This window comes from Cladophialophora carrionii, assembly GCF_000365165.1.
Source record: "Cladophialophora carrionii CBS 160.54 unplaced genomic scaffold supercont1.1, whole genome shotgun sequence".
NCBI classification, from domain to species: Eukaryota; Fungi; Ascomycota; class Eurotiomycetes; order Chaetothyriales; family Herpotrichiellaceae; genus Cladophialophora; species Cladophialophora carrionii.
Window position 1 is genome coordinate 5,367,847 of NW_008481816.1, and position 12,159 is coordinate 5,380,005.

The following is a 12,159-nucleotide window of genomic DNA, read 5'->3' on the forward strand; positions in this document are numbered from 1 at the left end:
AACAGGTTCGTGTACCTGGCCAGTTAAGGCGGCAGCGAATGTCGATATCGTTGTCAGATGGCCTGACTGATCCCAACAAAGATAAGCAATCCGTTGGGCTTCAAGCCAAAGGGGGATCGCGGGAAGATAATTGCAGAAGAGATATAGCGATGGATGAACGGGATGGAGAAGGTCGAAAAAGGGAAGATAAAGCTGAAGCTCGAGACTGCGACTCGTAATGTAGGAGCCTGTTGTGCCTGGGTGCCTGGTTAACAGGACAACACATGTCCGGTCTCGAGACCCTCGTGACGTACCTCAATTATCCACGTGATCTTGCCAGCCGCCATAGTCACGGTCCAGCCCAGCCAGGAAGCTAAGCCGAGTCTTGCTCCGCCGAATCTCTTGGCGCGCACTAAGCTGCGACCCTCAATTTTCATCGATTGGCACCATCGTGCGACGGACAAACTTCACCCTTCGACGACACGATCAACGAGAGCATCGCCCATCATGTCTCTCGTCTCAGGGGAGAAGTCGAACTTCCAGTTCATCTTGCGACTGTTGAACACCGTTCGTGATTCTCGCTCCCCACGGTCCCGTGCAGGCTAACGAAGACCTATAGAACGTCGATGGCAAGCAGAAGATCATGTACGCCTTGACCCGAATCAAGGGTGTCGGTCGCCGTTACTCCAACCTTGTCTGCAAGAAAGCCGATGTCGATTTGAACAAGCGGTACGTCTACGCTCACACGGTTTCAAAGCCAAAGAGAAGGGTCTAATTCGAGATTGTAGCGCCGGTGAAATCACCTCGGAAGAACTCGAGCGAATTGTCACCATCATCCAGAATCCCACACAATACAAGATCCCCTCGTGGTTCCTTAACAGACAACGCGATATCGTCGACGGCAAGGATTCCCAAGTTTTGGCAAACGGCATGGAAAGCAAGCTGCGCGAGGATTTGGAGCGTCTGAAGAAGATCCGTGCTCACCGTGGTCTCCGTCACTACTGGGGTCTCCGCGTCAGAGGTCAACATTCCAAGACTACCGGCAGAAGAGGTCGTACTGTTGGTGTCAGCAAGAAGAAGGGTTAAGCGATCTACCTTTTGCATGGTGGTGATATGGCGTGGATGGAAAGGCCGGCCTCAAAGCACCAGCACAACAGGTTGGTCGCATCGGAAATCTTCTTCCGAATGAGCACCGGTAAAGCAGAATCGGCATGGCTGGAGTTTCACAGCTGGTGCAACGATAACACAAGTACCTGGCCAAAAGCGATGGGCATGTGTCTCTGAGCCCATGGAATACCACAAGTTCAACGTACCACGGGCAGCTCTCTGTTTCCTTCGCCTTGTGAGTGGTTCCCGGTTCTTGCTTTGAGGCTACCCTTCATGTTGTGCGAGGCAGTGGTGATGCGCCCCTGTAGGACAGGCCAAAGGATGTTCCGGGTTCAGTGGCCGGCATATCCACGTTTCAGTCCATAGCAACTGCGTGTACCAGCGCCACACTTCGTCAAAATATTTCCGCCCGCGTGTCTTCTTGGACCAAGCTGCAAGCTGACCGTACACGGTGTTGACCCTCCCGAGCAAAGGGGTTTCTCTGTGCACGTGTTCGGTCGCTGTAGGAAATCACACAGTCCAGGTTGGGAACACGGATGTCTCCTGCAGGATACACCTCTCATGCATTACTATTTTTCCTTGCAGCTTCGCCGATGTTCTTCTTTTGCCGATCGGGCCACCGCCATCTTCGGTCGCAGGATGTCCTCGCCAGGCAGCTAGTGAATTTAGAGCCTACAGTTCGGCACCAGCTTGTTGGTGATGCAGGTTTCCGATTCAAGAGGGGCTTCGGTCAGTCGGGTCCAGAATCCCAATCTTGGTATTGGTACCTCCATCGCTTCCTTGGCTACCGTGCACCAGCTTTTGTGTAACAACGAGGTTATTTCTGGCATCTAGATGAGAAACTTCCAAAAGCCTGGTGTCTACAACCTCATGCTTGCGAGCAGGACCAGATAAGCGGTGGGCTGGTATGGCATCATCATGGTACAGACACGCGAGGGACAGGGTGGTGCATGCCGTCAACTCCCCGAGAAGATCTAACACAGAATGAGCTATATTCCAGAGATGACTGACTATTACTGCAGTGTTTCAGTTACAGCTCCGATCAGTAGTGTTCTGGAAAGACGCCGTGCAAAGTGGGAGGTGTTGGCCAAACGTCATTCTTCTATGTGTACAGCACGATGAATGGAGAAAGAAAGTCACAGACTTGGTTTGTTGGTGTCTGTCTCCTTCCAGGACGCGGAGGCGTACTCAAAGACCGCCGGGAAGAGAATGCAGAGGTGGATTTGGAGGCCGTGTGGTCAAGAACGTAGACCTATAGGTGAGGTATAAGAGTTCATCTTCTTCTCATTTCACTCATTCCTCCCTTCCTTCCTCCTCATCTCACTTTGCCTTGTCATAAGTCACAACAGGTCGCCAGCACAACAGCACCCTCGCCTCAGACAAACACAATCATGGCTTTCCTCTTCACTTCCCTCACGCTGATTGCTGGCCTCCTTATGCGCACGACACTGGCATTCTCCGGCAATTTTGAGCTCACCAACCTCGTCGTCTCCTCGCCTTTCCAAGCAGACCCCTACTCAGTCGAGAGCACCTATGTCGAATGTGAGTGCATGGCCGTTGAATGAAGCTCTTCCATACAAGCTGACCTGACGGGCATCAGTCGACTTCTGTGACCAAGACACACCTGAAGTCGGGTCCACACATTGCGGCGTTCAATGGCCTGTTGGTTTGAGCCCTCCGAAAATCAGTCCCAACACCTGTGACAACACCAGCTTCAGCGTCACCGTCACGTCGTGGTCCGGTGTGGCCAATCTCTCGTTGAAGCTGGGTCACCAGTACATCGACGACAGGTCCGTTCACCTCTTGACTTTCTCGTGTCCAAAAGACGGTGCACAAACTGACCCTTGAGACAGCGTAGGGAAGACCCCGTACAATGTCCTCAGCAAGTACGCCAACTTCAACCTCACCTACCCACACACTCCTTTCTACGAATGTGACATGACCAACGCCGAATGCAAGAGCTGCGACGGAGAGACCATTCTCGTCAACGTCACATCCGCAGTCGCTTGAGCTAGCGGATCCGCATCGAAGCTCCAGACTGTCATGAAGAATCGCACTACAATGTCACGAGTCACGAAGTCCGGAATAGGAAGAGATGCCGTCGAGATGACTGCAGGTACGGGTGGCACATAATCAGACACTATGCAAGCAAAACCTTGCTGCTGGATTAATGCATAATGGAGGCAAGAAAACAGAGTTCGACGACCATATCCAGTAGTGTTTGCATGTGCGTAAAAACGCGGAGATAGGGATGTATTGAGACACCTCTGCCACGAACACGACATGTTAGGTACCTAGGTAGCCGTGTGTCGAAGTACCAACAGTCACAGATTCGGATGTATGGAAAGTCAAGACGAGGACTACGAGGTCATTAGTCAGCCGAATTCTTTTCTTCCAGTCTCGTTCGACGAGGTATCAGTTCCAGGCGAATTTGTCGTCCAATGAGTGAAATCCGATGAATTCCAAGCACAACTAGGTCCTCTGTACTACTTCGCAGTTGATGCATACGCGGAATAGTGTTTGTGCATAACGCAGGACTGCTGCTCCCAACCAACCCCCGCTCATTACAAGCTGTAAAATGCAGAACTACAGTACGAGGGTACAGCGTTAAGAAGTCGTCGACTTTCAAACGCGGAGCTTTCGTCAAAGTCAAGCCGGCAGCGGCGGGACGAGCCCGCTGCCCATTGAAGCGTCGACTCCCTCCTCCTCCTCCTCCCCATTGACAACTGGCAATTGACAAGGGTTCAATTCAACTGGACCACTTCGTGAGCACGAGTCTGTCTGCCTGCTTGCCTGCCTGCCTGCCTGCCTTTCCGTCCTTCCATTACACGGTAATTAACTGCTACCCCTCGCTCGGCTCTCCCTGCTGCTGCTGCCGCTGCTGTTGCCGCCGCCGCCGCCGCCGCCGGGTTGATCGGGGTTTGTTCGCCCACTCACGCCTGCTTCTCAGCCCGGCCCATCTCGATGTCGGTCTTGGGCCAGAAATGGCTGAGGTCGCCGACGGGCAATTTGATCGCGAGGCGCATTTCCGCCGCCATCATCACAAACGTCATGTACCAGCCTAGACAGGCGACGATGAAGAGTAAGGCCCCGCCAGTCTACAGCGCACACACAGAGAGAGGGTGGTTAGCCCGTGATGCACAAAACGAGGATATGCAGATACGCAGATATGCACATATGCACATATGCAGATACACACATGCAAACGCACATACAAACGCAGGCGCGCACGCACGCGCGCCTTCGATCGTAAGAAATAGAACAAAAACAACAGGGACTCACCTTCTGTAGAGTCGCGGCCTGTGCGTAATCACCCGTGCTGACCTTCCAGTACGCGCCCGAGAGCACCCAGGCGCCGAGGGTGACGAAGAGGAAAATGCCCGCGAACACGGCGTTGGTCTTGAGCGTGAAGATGAAAAAGGTGAACAGCGCGAAGCCCCACACGATGAGGTACAGCGCGATCACGGCGTTGTATTCCTTGGTGGCCGCGCCGGCCACGGCGTTGGTGCCCGTCGTCGAGTACGGCGCCGCGAGGCCCAGCGTGGGCAGCTGCAGCATGCCGAAGGAGAGCCAGAAGACGGCGAAGAGGCCGCATACCATCTAGAGAAAAGCGAAGAGAAAAAAGGTGAGCACCCGCGAGCAATCTCATGATTTGAAGGAAGGGGGGGGAGGGAGGGGTGTATTTTGAACTTACCATGGAGAAGAAGTTGCCCATGATCCACTCGAAGATGGTCGTCAGGGTGAGCAAGAGCGGGCCGACGAAGAAGAAGATGCCGCTGTAGAGTGTGGAAAAGGGGCGTCAGTCAAAGTGTGTCTGTACTTGTGCCGATACTTGCGGCATTGGACGATAGACGTGTCCATGCATCCGCCCCATCCGCCACATTCACTTGGTGTGGAAAAGTACATACACGACAGGGGACAGGCCGCTCGCGTCGCCCCAGCCCATCATAACCATTGAAAAGGTGAACGTGGAGATGACGAAACTAGAGGCATTTGATAGTCAGTACCGATTTTCTCGCATCCCGTCCGGGAGTCTGGGGAGTGTTCGATTTGCGCAAGAAAGCCAAACGCGAACAGGAGCATACCCGACGAAACCCAGCGGTGTTGGATTGGCGAATCGCCTAATATTGTCGCCGGCATGGGGAGTCTTGGGCGTGAGATAGAGCTGTCCCGGGGGGTTAGCATGGTATGTAGGACAGTGGTAAGTCAGTGACTTTGGGGATGACACGACACGCGGCGCTGTACAAATTACAGAGCCGCGCGTCGTCCGTATGTGCGCGCGCACCTTTTCGAAGAGCTCTGGGCTCATTGACACGGCGCCCGAGGAAATCGTGTGCGTCAACTTTGGCTTCTCATAGTCTCCCTCGATGATGTCCCTCTCCGTCGAGGTCGGTGTATGTTCAAGGGCCGCCATCTTGTGCGTGTACGGAGGGCGAGTTCGTGTTGCTTGTTATGTGACAGATGTAGAGCAGAGCAAAAGCTAACAGCGAACAATGACTGGCAATGTACAGAAGGGGGTGGAAACAGGTTGGGAGCTTTGCACGAAGGCACTCGACTAGCTATATCAGAAAAGCGCGAGCGAGCGATCGATCGGTCAAGGCCAGAGTCATGGCAGCCCAGCCCACCACGGATTCCGGCGTCTTGCTTCGTGTGCGCCGTGTCCTGCGAAACCCTCCCCAGACAGCGCGCCAGGACTGATGGAACGTGGGGCCTGGACAGAAAAGCAAGAGGTCCCAGACTTAGTACCTTCGCTAGCCAACGCCCTGGGGTGCGAAGTGAGAACCATGGTCCTGGTGTGACTGGCCAGTGGTGGCTTGCTGACCCCATCATGCACCAGGCATCCTCTGGTGCACAACGCATCCGGGGTACTGGGTAGTGTATCGGTCACAAAAATAATTCCACTGACTGACTCTTCTGGCGGAGAATGGGCTCGAACGGCGGGTGGCTTGAGAGAGACCAGGGTGGAAAGTCCTGGACTCCTGGTGTCTAACTTGGACGGGACAGGACTCTTTGCGAGGACTGCAGTCGAGACACCCGGCAGCGCCAATGATAGAAAGGCAAGGCGTGCGGTGACTGTTCGAATTCGATCCTCAGGGACGAATGGACCAGCATGTTGGTGTCCGCATCGGCTTGGAAAACCCCGCAAGGAGATGTTTCGGTCGTTTCTGCCAATAATGGTGGCTTGTCAGCATCACCGCGCAGGGCACCACAGGCGCCATACTGGGGTACAGTGTGGACGGCGGACTGGACAGGTGCTGGCCCTGTGCGAGCGCGTCCAATCCCTCCAGCACTTCCCCTTGAGATCATGTGGAGGATATGGAGCTTGACGGAAGGAAGCCAGTCACGATCGTACCCATCCTGCAAGTGGCATCGAATACGAAGCTACCAATCTTCGGAAATGCCCAGTAAACCTTCCCCGCAGAATTGAAAGGCAAACAGGTGAACGTGGAGGCTGGGGTTGGACGCTGGGGCCAGCGGAGGAGCCTTGACAAAGTGGAATTGGATGCGAGTGAATGGGGGCCACAGTAAGCCACAAGCTCCCTCCATTCGCCGGCCGAAGCAGCGGTCGACGCAGGCCAGTCGAAGCGAAGTCAGTCTGATCGGGTGACCGGGTGACCGGGGGATGTGCCTCATTCGGCCTTTGATGATGCCTACGAGTACACGTTACCGACGAGGGAGAAGACGACGAGACTGCATTGGACACGAGACTTGGATTGTTGTTGTCGTGCTGGCAAAGTTCGTCCAACAACGCTGTCTCCGGAGCGGCCGTGGGGCGTTTCTGCCGACGATCAAGGCTAATGGCACGCCGTTGCGTCCGGGAAGCTCTCTCCGTTGGCTAGCGTGTCCATGGAGCAGGCTTGCAGGACGTCCTGCACTATCCTGGAGGCGAGGGGATGGAAAGGGTGAAGCACGTTGATGGACTGTAAGAGCTGAAGGGCCGTGAGAGATTCGACGTGATATAACAATTATAACATCTGGGTACCCGGCTGCTGGCTAGGCTTACCCAGTACTCCGTACGAGGCACAAGAGGGACAGCAAGTTGCACCATCGTACACTACATTACTAAGTCGGATTACCAATCACGTCGCTGCGGAATGGCACCTAAATGGACGTCGTACACTTTTCGTACATCGAAGCCTTTGTGGTGTCTGTTGTCCCAAGGAATCGCTTCTCGTTCTCCATCCCAGCTTGACCCAAACTTCCACGTTATAGCAGACTCCATGACTTGGGCGCATCCCACACGCGACGTCGAGTCTACATGACTCTGCCTAGACCCAAATCCCGCGAGACAGGTAAAGTGGCTGCTCGTCTAGCCATTGGAGACCGCGAGCGGTCGGAGGACATGGGACTGAGAAACCCTAATGAGGAAACAACATTTTCTTTGAATTGCTGCCCTTGGCCCTGAAGGATCTCCTTGGTTTCGGGGCCCAGCATCGCTGGATATGGGTTTCGACCGGGCTCTGGCGTTCCTGGAGGCGACGAATTCGGCGACTGTGTTGGTTCCGATCCCGTGACGAGACTGGGAATGGCATCAGCGGAAGATCCGGGAGTCAACGCTCTGGAATGCCCCGGTAGACCGATGCGGCTCCGCTCTCCTTCCCCGACCACGACAGATATTGACAGATCGACACTCTGCCGTCTGTCCAAGGCGGCCATGGCCGGTATTTCGACTTGTTCGTGCCGTTGGGCATACACTTCTGCCAACTTCTTAGCCGCATGTCTCAGCCCCGTCAGGACTGCTGGGTCTTGCAGGTAGGCTTGTGTTCTTTCCTCGATGATTCCGGTGCCGTCGACGCCCGATGCGGCCCGCCAGTCGTCCAGCTGAATGTCATGAATCCCGGTATCGGCGCTGAATCGTTTGAAGAAGAGCTGATCAGGATGGTCCTCCGACAGGTAACGCAACTGTTCCGCTGGCTGCTCCGAGTCTGTTGCCATCTTCACCAGATCAGAGACCAGGCCCATTGCTTTGAGGAGACCATTGGGCACAAGTCTCGTCCACCACGGTCGCTGTTGTAGCCGGCCCACGTTCGCATCGGCAGGGACACTGCCCGTGTCAAGATTGATCATAACCAGCTGTCGGTTCGTTGTGACATCGTGGTTTCGGTGGTAGTGAACCTGGCTTTCCCACGAAGGATTGTTACTGAGGCCGAAGCCCCCGTCCACGAAACTGCGGGTCTCAATCCTCATCTCGTTGAACTACAATTATTCATCAGCCTGCGCGGTTATTGATAGAGCCATAGTAATGACCTGTTTAATGACTTCGCGGTCTTTCGGGGGCCTGGGTGACTCACATATGATGGAGCTGCGCTGGTAGCACGTGCGGCATGCCGTAGTTCGAGATCGCACTTCAACATGTGTTGTTGATATGGGCCCCGACATTCTTGCGTACAGAAGAAAACGGAATGAGGCTGTTGCACTTCGTGACAGAGAACCGTCCTTTCGAGCTGTCAGCTTTCGTATCCGGCGGATCACAAGAATCGTGCCAAAATACCCTCTCATGCTGTTTTGTCTACGACCAGATCGCATCATCAGTGTGATCGGTTGGTCTCTGGATTTCAATAATTTCTCCACCGCTTCTTGAAGCCTCTTCCCGGAGTACTTGGACCAATCAGATCCGAACACTCTCTTCAGCAGCGGGCGACTTTGCGAGAAGACATGCCGAGAGAGCTCCTTGTATTGTTGGATGCATTCTTCTATCGACATGTCCAGTTTGACCATCATAAGGACGATTAACCTGGCATTGAATTAGCTCGTGCAGTTCGCTGAGGGCTGTCAGCTCACCCGCCGGTACTTGTGCCAGTGGCAACGTCAAACACGTCTTGAGGCTTAATAGTGGCATGGCCCCTTGGTATTACTCCGGCGTCGATGAGTTCCTCCGTGACAAGAGCTAGTAGCAGCTGAAGGATTAGGAGGGAGGAGAGTCCGCGAACACCCCCACCATCTAGATGAGCCGTTAGCATGACTTCAGCATCCGCAGAGTTCAACTCCGTACCGAGACAAACCATCGCAACCGGCCGTAGTCTTTTGCCCATCGGCGGCTCGACGGAGGCGTCAGCAGACATGGCGTGACTCGGCCGCTGGTATGCCTGAACAGCAGATACGCCGAGATCAGGGATCAGGTGTGTCAGGCTGAAGGTTAAAGTAGCTTTCTTCGTGATAGTTAACTAGCACTCCATAACGACAAAGGAGACTGCGCATCTTAAAGGAGAATTGCCGCTCAACAATGACCACGTCATGTGGTGGCATCTGAGCCATTTGCGATGCATTTCGACGTTTCTGACTTACAGGAAACTTGAATGGCACAGCATCTCCTGCAGGCCGCCGCAAGAGGTATTCTGCAGACCTACGAAAGTTCCAGCAGCCTTGACTCACTTCACTTAACCCTCGGCACCAAGACAGCACCCTATACCACTGAGTCATACAAGTCAATCACGAGGCAGACTTCAGGCGGCCTGCTGTGTGATAGGTGAGGCGGACGCCGAAAGGCTGCCGGGCTGCAATAGAGTGTGGCGAGGCGAGGCTGAAGCGGCGGCGGACAACCTGACCGGTGAGATGGTTCGCTTTTGGTTGCCTTCCAAGGCAGCGGTAACCGCGGCAGGTGATACAAACAGTCGCACGATTCGGACAGCAGACGTCTGGAATGGACGCGGATAGACGAGCAAAAACAGGGTTATCTGTGGTGGCAGTGAGAGAAGGTGTCACTCACTGCCTTGCGGGAAGTAAAGCCCCCAAGCGTCTTCAGATCCGTCAATCAACCATGCGGCCGAGACATCTGCAAAAGCAAAGTGTCTTCTCTTTTGGTCGCAGCAGAATCTTCTGATCATTTCCTCTCCGGCCGTATGAACAAATCGAGCACAGAGGAAATGAATACATCACGGCCACTCAAAATTCTTACCCTAGGTATGTTTCGGACTTTGAAGGCGCATAGCTTTCAGGCCTTCGTTTGTACGAAATCCTGACTCCGGCCAGATGGTGGTGGGCTCCAGGCACTGGCCACATTAAGCAGCCTCAATGCTGTTTGCAGAGCCATAGCCAAACAGCACGGCGCGGATCGACCTCCAGCACCACACGAGTTGTTCGACATCATCGCTGGTGTCGGCACTGGCGGGTGAGTGACCGAAAAGTCGTCTCCTCAATTGACGGCTGACAAGGTTCCAGATGGATTGCACTTCTCCTAGGGCGATACCGACTTGACATCGCAACATGCACTGCGATATACATGGAGCTTGCAACAAAAGTTGACCCCGACCCCGACAACGCGTATCCTGCGACGAGAAAGCGCTTATTCAAGTTGGATCAAGATCGACTCATCAAGGTGGTTGAGGAAGTCCTCCAACGATACGGCCTCGATACTGCTCTACTTCGAGGGGAAAATTGCTCAACTGAGGGAAGGCCAAAATTTAACCGATGCAAATATGCGTACGTGTTGTTCCCAAGTTTGCCGATGGATTCTGACCCAGAAAGATTTGCGGCCGCCGTGGTCCCCTACGAGGACAATCAGTCTGCAACATATGAGCTCTTCAGATCTTACCATGCCACAGAGTTCCAAACAGACTTGGTGCTTCACGGACCAGAGCCAGCAGATTGTCGGATGCCGGAAGTCTTCGCGGCCACTGGTGCGGCGAAATTCTTTTTGAACCCGTATAAGATTGGAAACACGACCTTCTTCGATGAGACATTTCCCCAGTCTCATCCTATTTCTTCCGTTGCACTTGATGAGGCGAAATGTCTCTACGGTCGTGAGGTCGAGATCTCGATCCTGCTGAACATTGGTCCTGGCATCCCGGCCGACAAAGATTGCCAGGAGCTTGATCTGATGGCTCTCGATCCGATAAGTCGTCTTGTGCGCAGGTTTAGTTGGACCTCCGGAAGACGCCTCTCGCTCCGGCAGAAATTGTTGTCCATCGGGATGCCCCAGCCGACTATTGAGAAGGGCCCCGGACTCACGAGCCCAAGTGAGAAGGCGCTCAGGCTGGAGGGCCGAAGAAGAGAAGATATCAGAGCCACATTAGAGGAAACATACGGGCCTTCGGGAGCAGAGAGATATCATCATCTGGGGCCAGCATATTCCGCAGAGCAAGCATCTCTGAATGACGTCCATGCTCTTCGTCTCCCGCGGGGAGACTTTGATGATCTGAAGAAACAAAGCATAGCCGAGGCAGAGGGCATGGTCAGGAAGGTATGGTTTAACGCCGCAGCCTGAAGGTGCGTGAGGCAAGGTGAACAACAGAAGCGAGAGTCACCGTTGGTTTCCTGGGCTCGAATTACTACATGACGAATCCAATTGATGCGTTTGCAACTTACCACACGCTTATCGGGCTTCTCAACTCAGAGTCGCAAGCTCATGCTGAGGGCAGCACAGCAGGGCGCTCTTCCAATTGGCTGTTGCTGAACAATTGTGGCTGCTTGATGCTCGTGTAGCAAGGACAGCATTTGCTTTTGTTGGTTGTGGTTTGCCATCAGCAAGCTGTCGAAGCGAAAAGCCGGATGGGAAGCAAGCTACCGCCAGCTACTGCATGATGAACGGCCGCATGGGAAAGACATAACCAAGCAATGACAAGCTCGCTAGATCCCGTGCGTGATGGGCAGCACGTTTGTGGATGGAGGATGATCTTGATGAGTCAATTGGTGCCTGAAGGATGATCCAGTGAGAAGGACGATGACGGAAGGCATCGTGTTGTTCCGTCCAACCTGTGAGGCCGTGTTGCCACTTAGGTGGCCCTCCGGGGGCCCCCACTGAAATGTTTAGGTGACATCCCTGCTGGTCGCGTACCCCTCGCCCGGCTCACCTGTCATTTCGCGCACACCCCACCAACAGCTCATCCCAGGCTAACCATGATTGGATACTGAGTTGATCTCTCAGCAGACGCTCATCCACTCATCAGCTCACCCTTTCACCTTCTCAAGATCCGAGCATATCCTCACTCAGAGCTTCGTCATGCACTGACGGCAACCTGGAACCATGAGAGCAAGAGCTCGCTGTTTACCCAATCACCATGTGTCACACCAATCACCTGTAGCTTCAGCTTCGGCCGTCCTCACTTGAGCTGGCAGGTCTGGCAGAACAAAATC

General features: G+C 54.2%; 5 protein-coding genes across 5 annotated transcripts; 3 read left to right on the top strand and 2 right to left on the bottom strand.

Annotated features, from left to right (window-relative positions):
* Positions 1 to 486: 486 nt before the first annotated feature.
* On the top strand, positions 487 to 1,065 carry G647_01937 (40S ribosomal protein S18; the record flags this gene model as incomplete). The annotated part of the gene is made up of 3 exons (XM_008725336.1): positions 487 to 546; positions 599 to 708; positions 768 to 1,065. 3 exons carry the CDS (start codon positions 487 to 489, stop codon positions 1,063 to 1,065), a joined length of 468 nt encoding a protein of 155 aa, XP_008723558.1.
* Positions 1,066 to 2,477: 1,412 nt separating this feature from the next.
* On the top strand, positions 2,478 to 3,096 carry G647_01938 (uncharacterized protein; the record flags this gene model as incomplete). The annotated part of the gene is made up of 3 exons (XM_008725337.1): positions 2,478 to 2,628; positions 2,687 to 2,876; positions 2,940 to 3,096. The coding sequence occupies 3 exons, from the start codon at positions 2,478 to 2,480 to the stop codon at positions 3,094 to 3,096; spliced, it is 498 nt and encodes a 165-aa protein (XP_008723559.1).
* A 923-nt stretch (positions 3,097 to 4,019) lies between these two features.
* G647_01939 (uncharacterized protein) lies at positions 4,020 to 5,500 on the bottom strand (the record flags this gene model as incomplete). The annotated part of the gene is made up of 6 exons (XM_008725338.1): positions 4,020 to 4,184; positions 4,369 to 4,686; positions 4,781 to 4,862; positions 4,995 to 5,069; positions 5,172 to 5,251; positions 5,372 to 5,500. The coding sequence occupies 6 exons, from the start codon at positions 5,498 to 5,500 to the stop codon at positions 4,020 to 4,022; spliced, it is 849 nt and encodes a 282-aa protein (XP_008723560.1).
* Positions 5,501 to 7,341: 1,841 nt separating this feature from the next.
* G647_01940 (uncharacterized protein) lies at positions 7,342 to 9,047 on the bottom strand (the record flags this gene model as incomplete). The annotated part of the gene is made up of 4 exons (XM_008725339.1): positions 7,342 to 8,283; positions 8,379 to 8,523; positions 8,579 to 8,821; positions 8,869 to 9,047. 4 exons carry the CDS (start codon positions 9,045 to 9,047, stop codon positions 7,342 to 7,344), a joined length of 1,509 nt encoding a protein of 502 aa, XP_008723561.1.
* Positions 9,048 to 9,950: 903 nt separating this feature from the next.
* Positions 9,951 to 11,290, top strand: G647_01941 (uncharacterized protein; the record flags this gene model as incomplete). The annotated part of the gene is made up of 4 exons (XM_008725340.1): positions 9,951 to 9,987; positions 10,057 to 10,195; positions 10,246 to 10,515; positions 10,552 to 11,290. 4 exons carry the CDS (start codon positions 9,951 to 9,953, stop codon positions 11,288 to 11,290), a joined length of 1,185 nt encoding a protein of 394 aa, XP_008723562.1.
* Between the last annotated feature and the right edge of the window lie 869 nt (positions 11,291 to 12,159).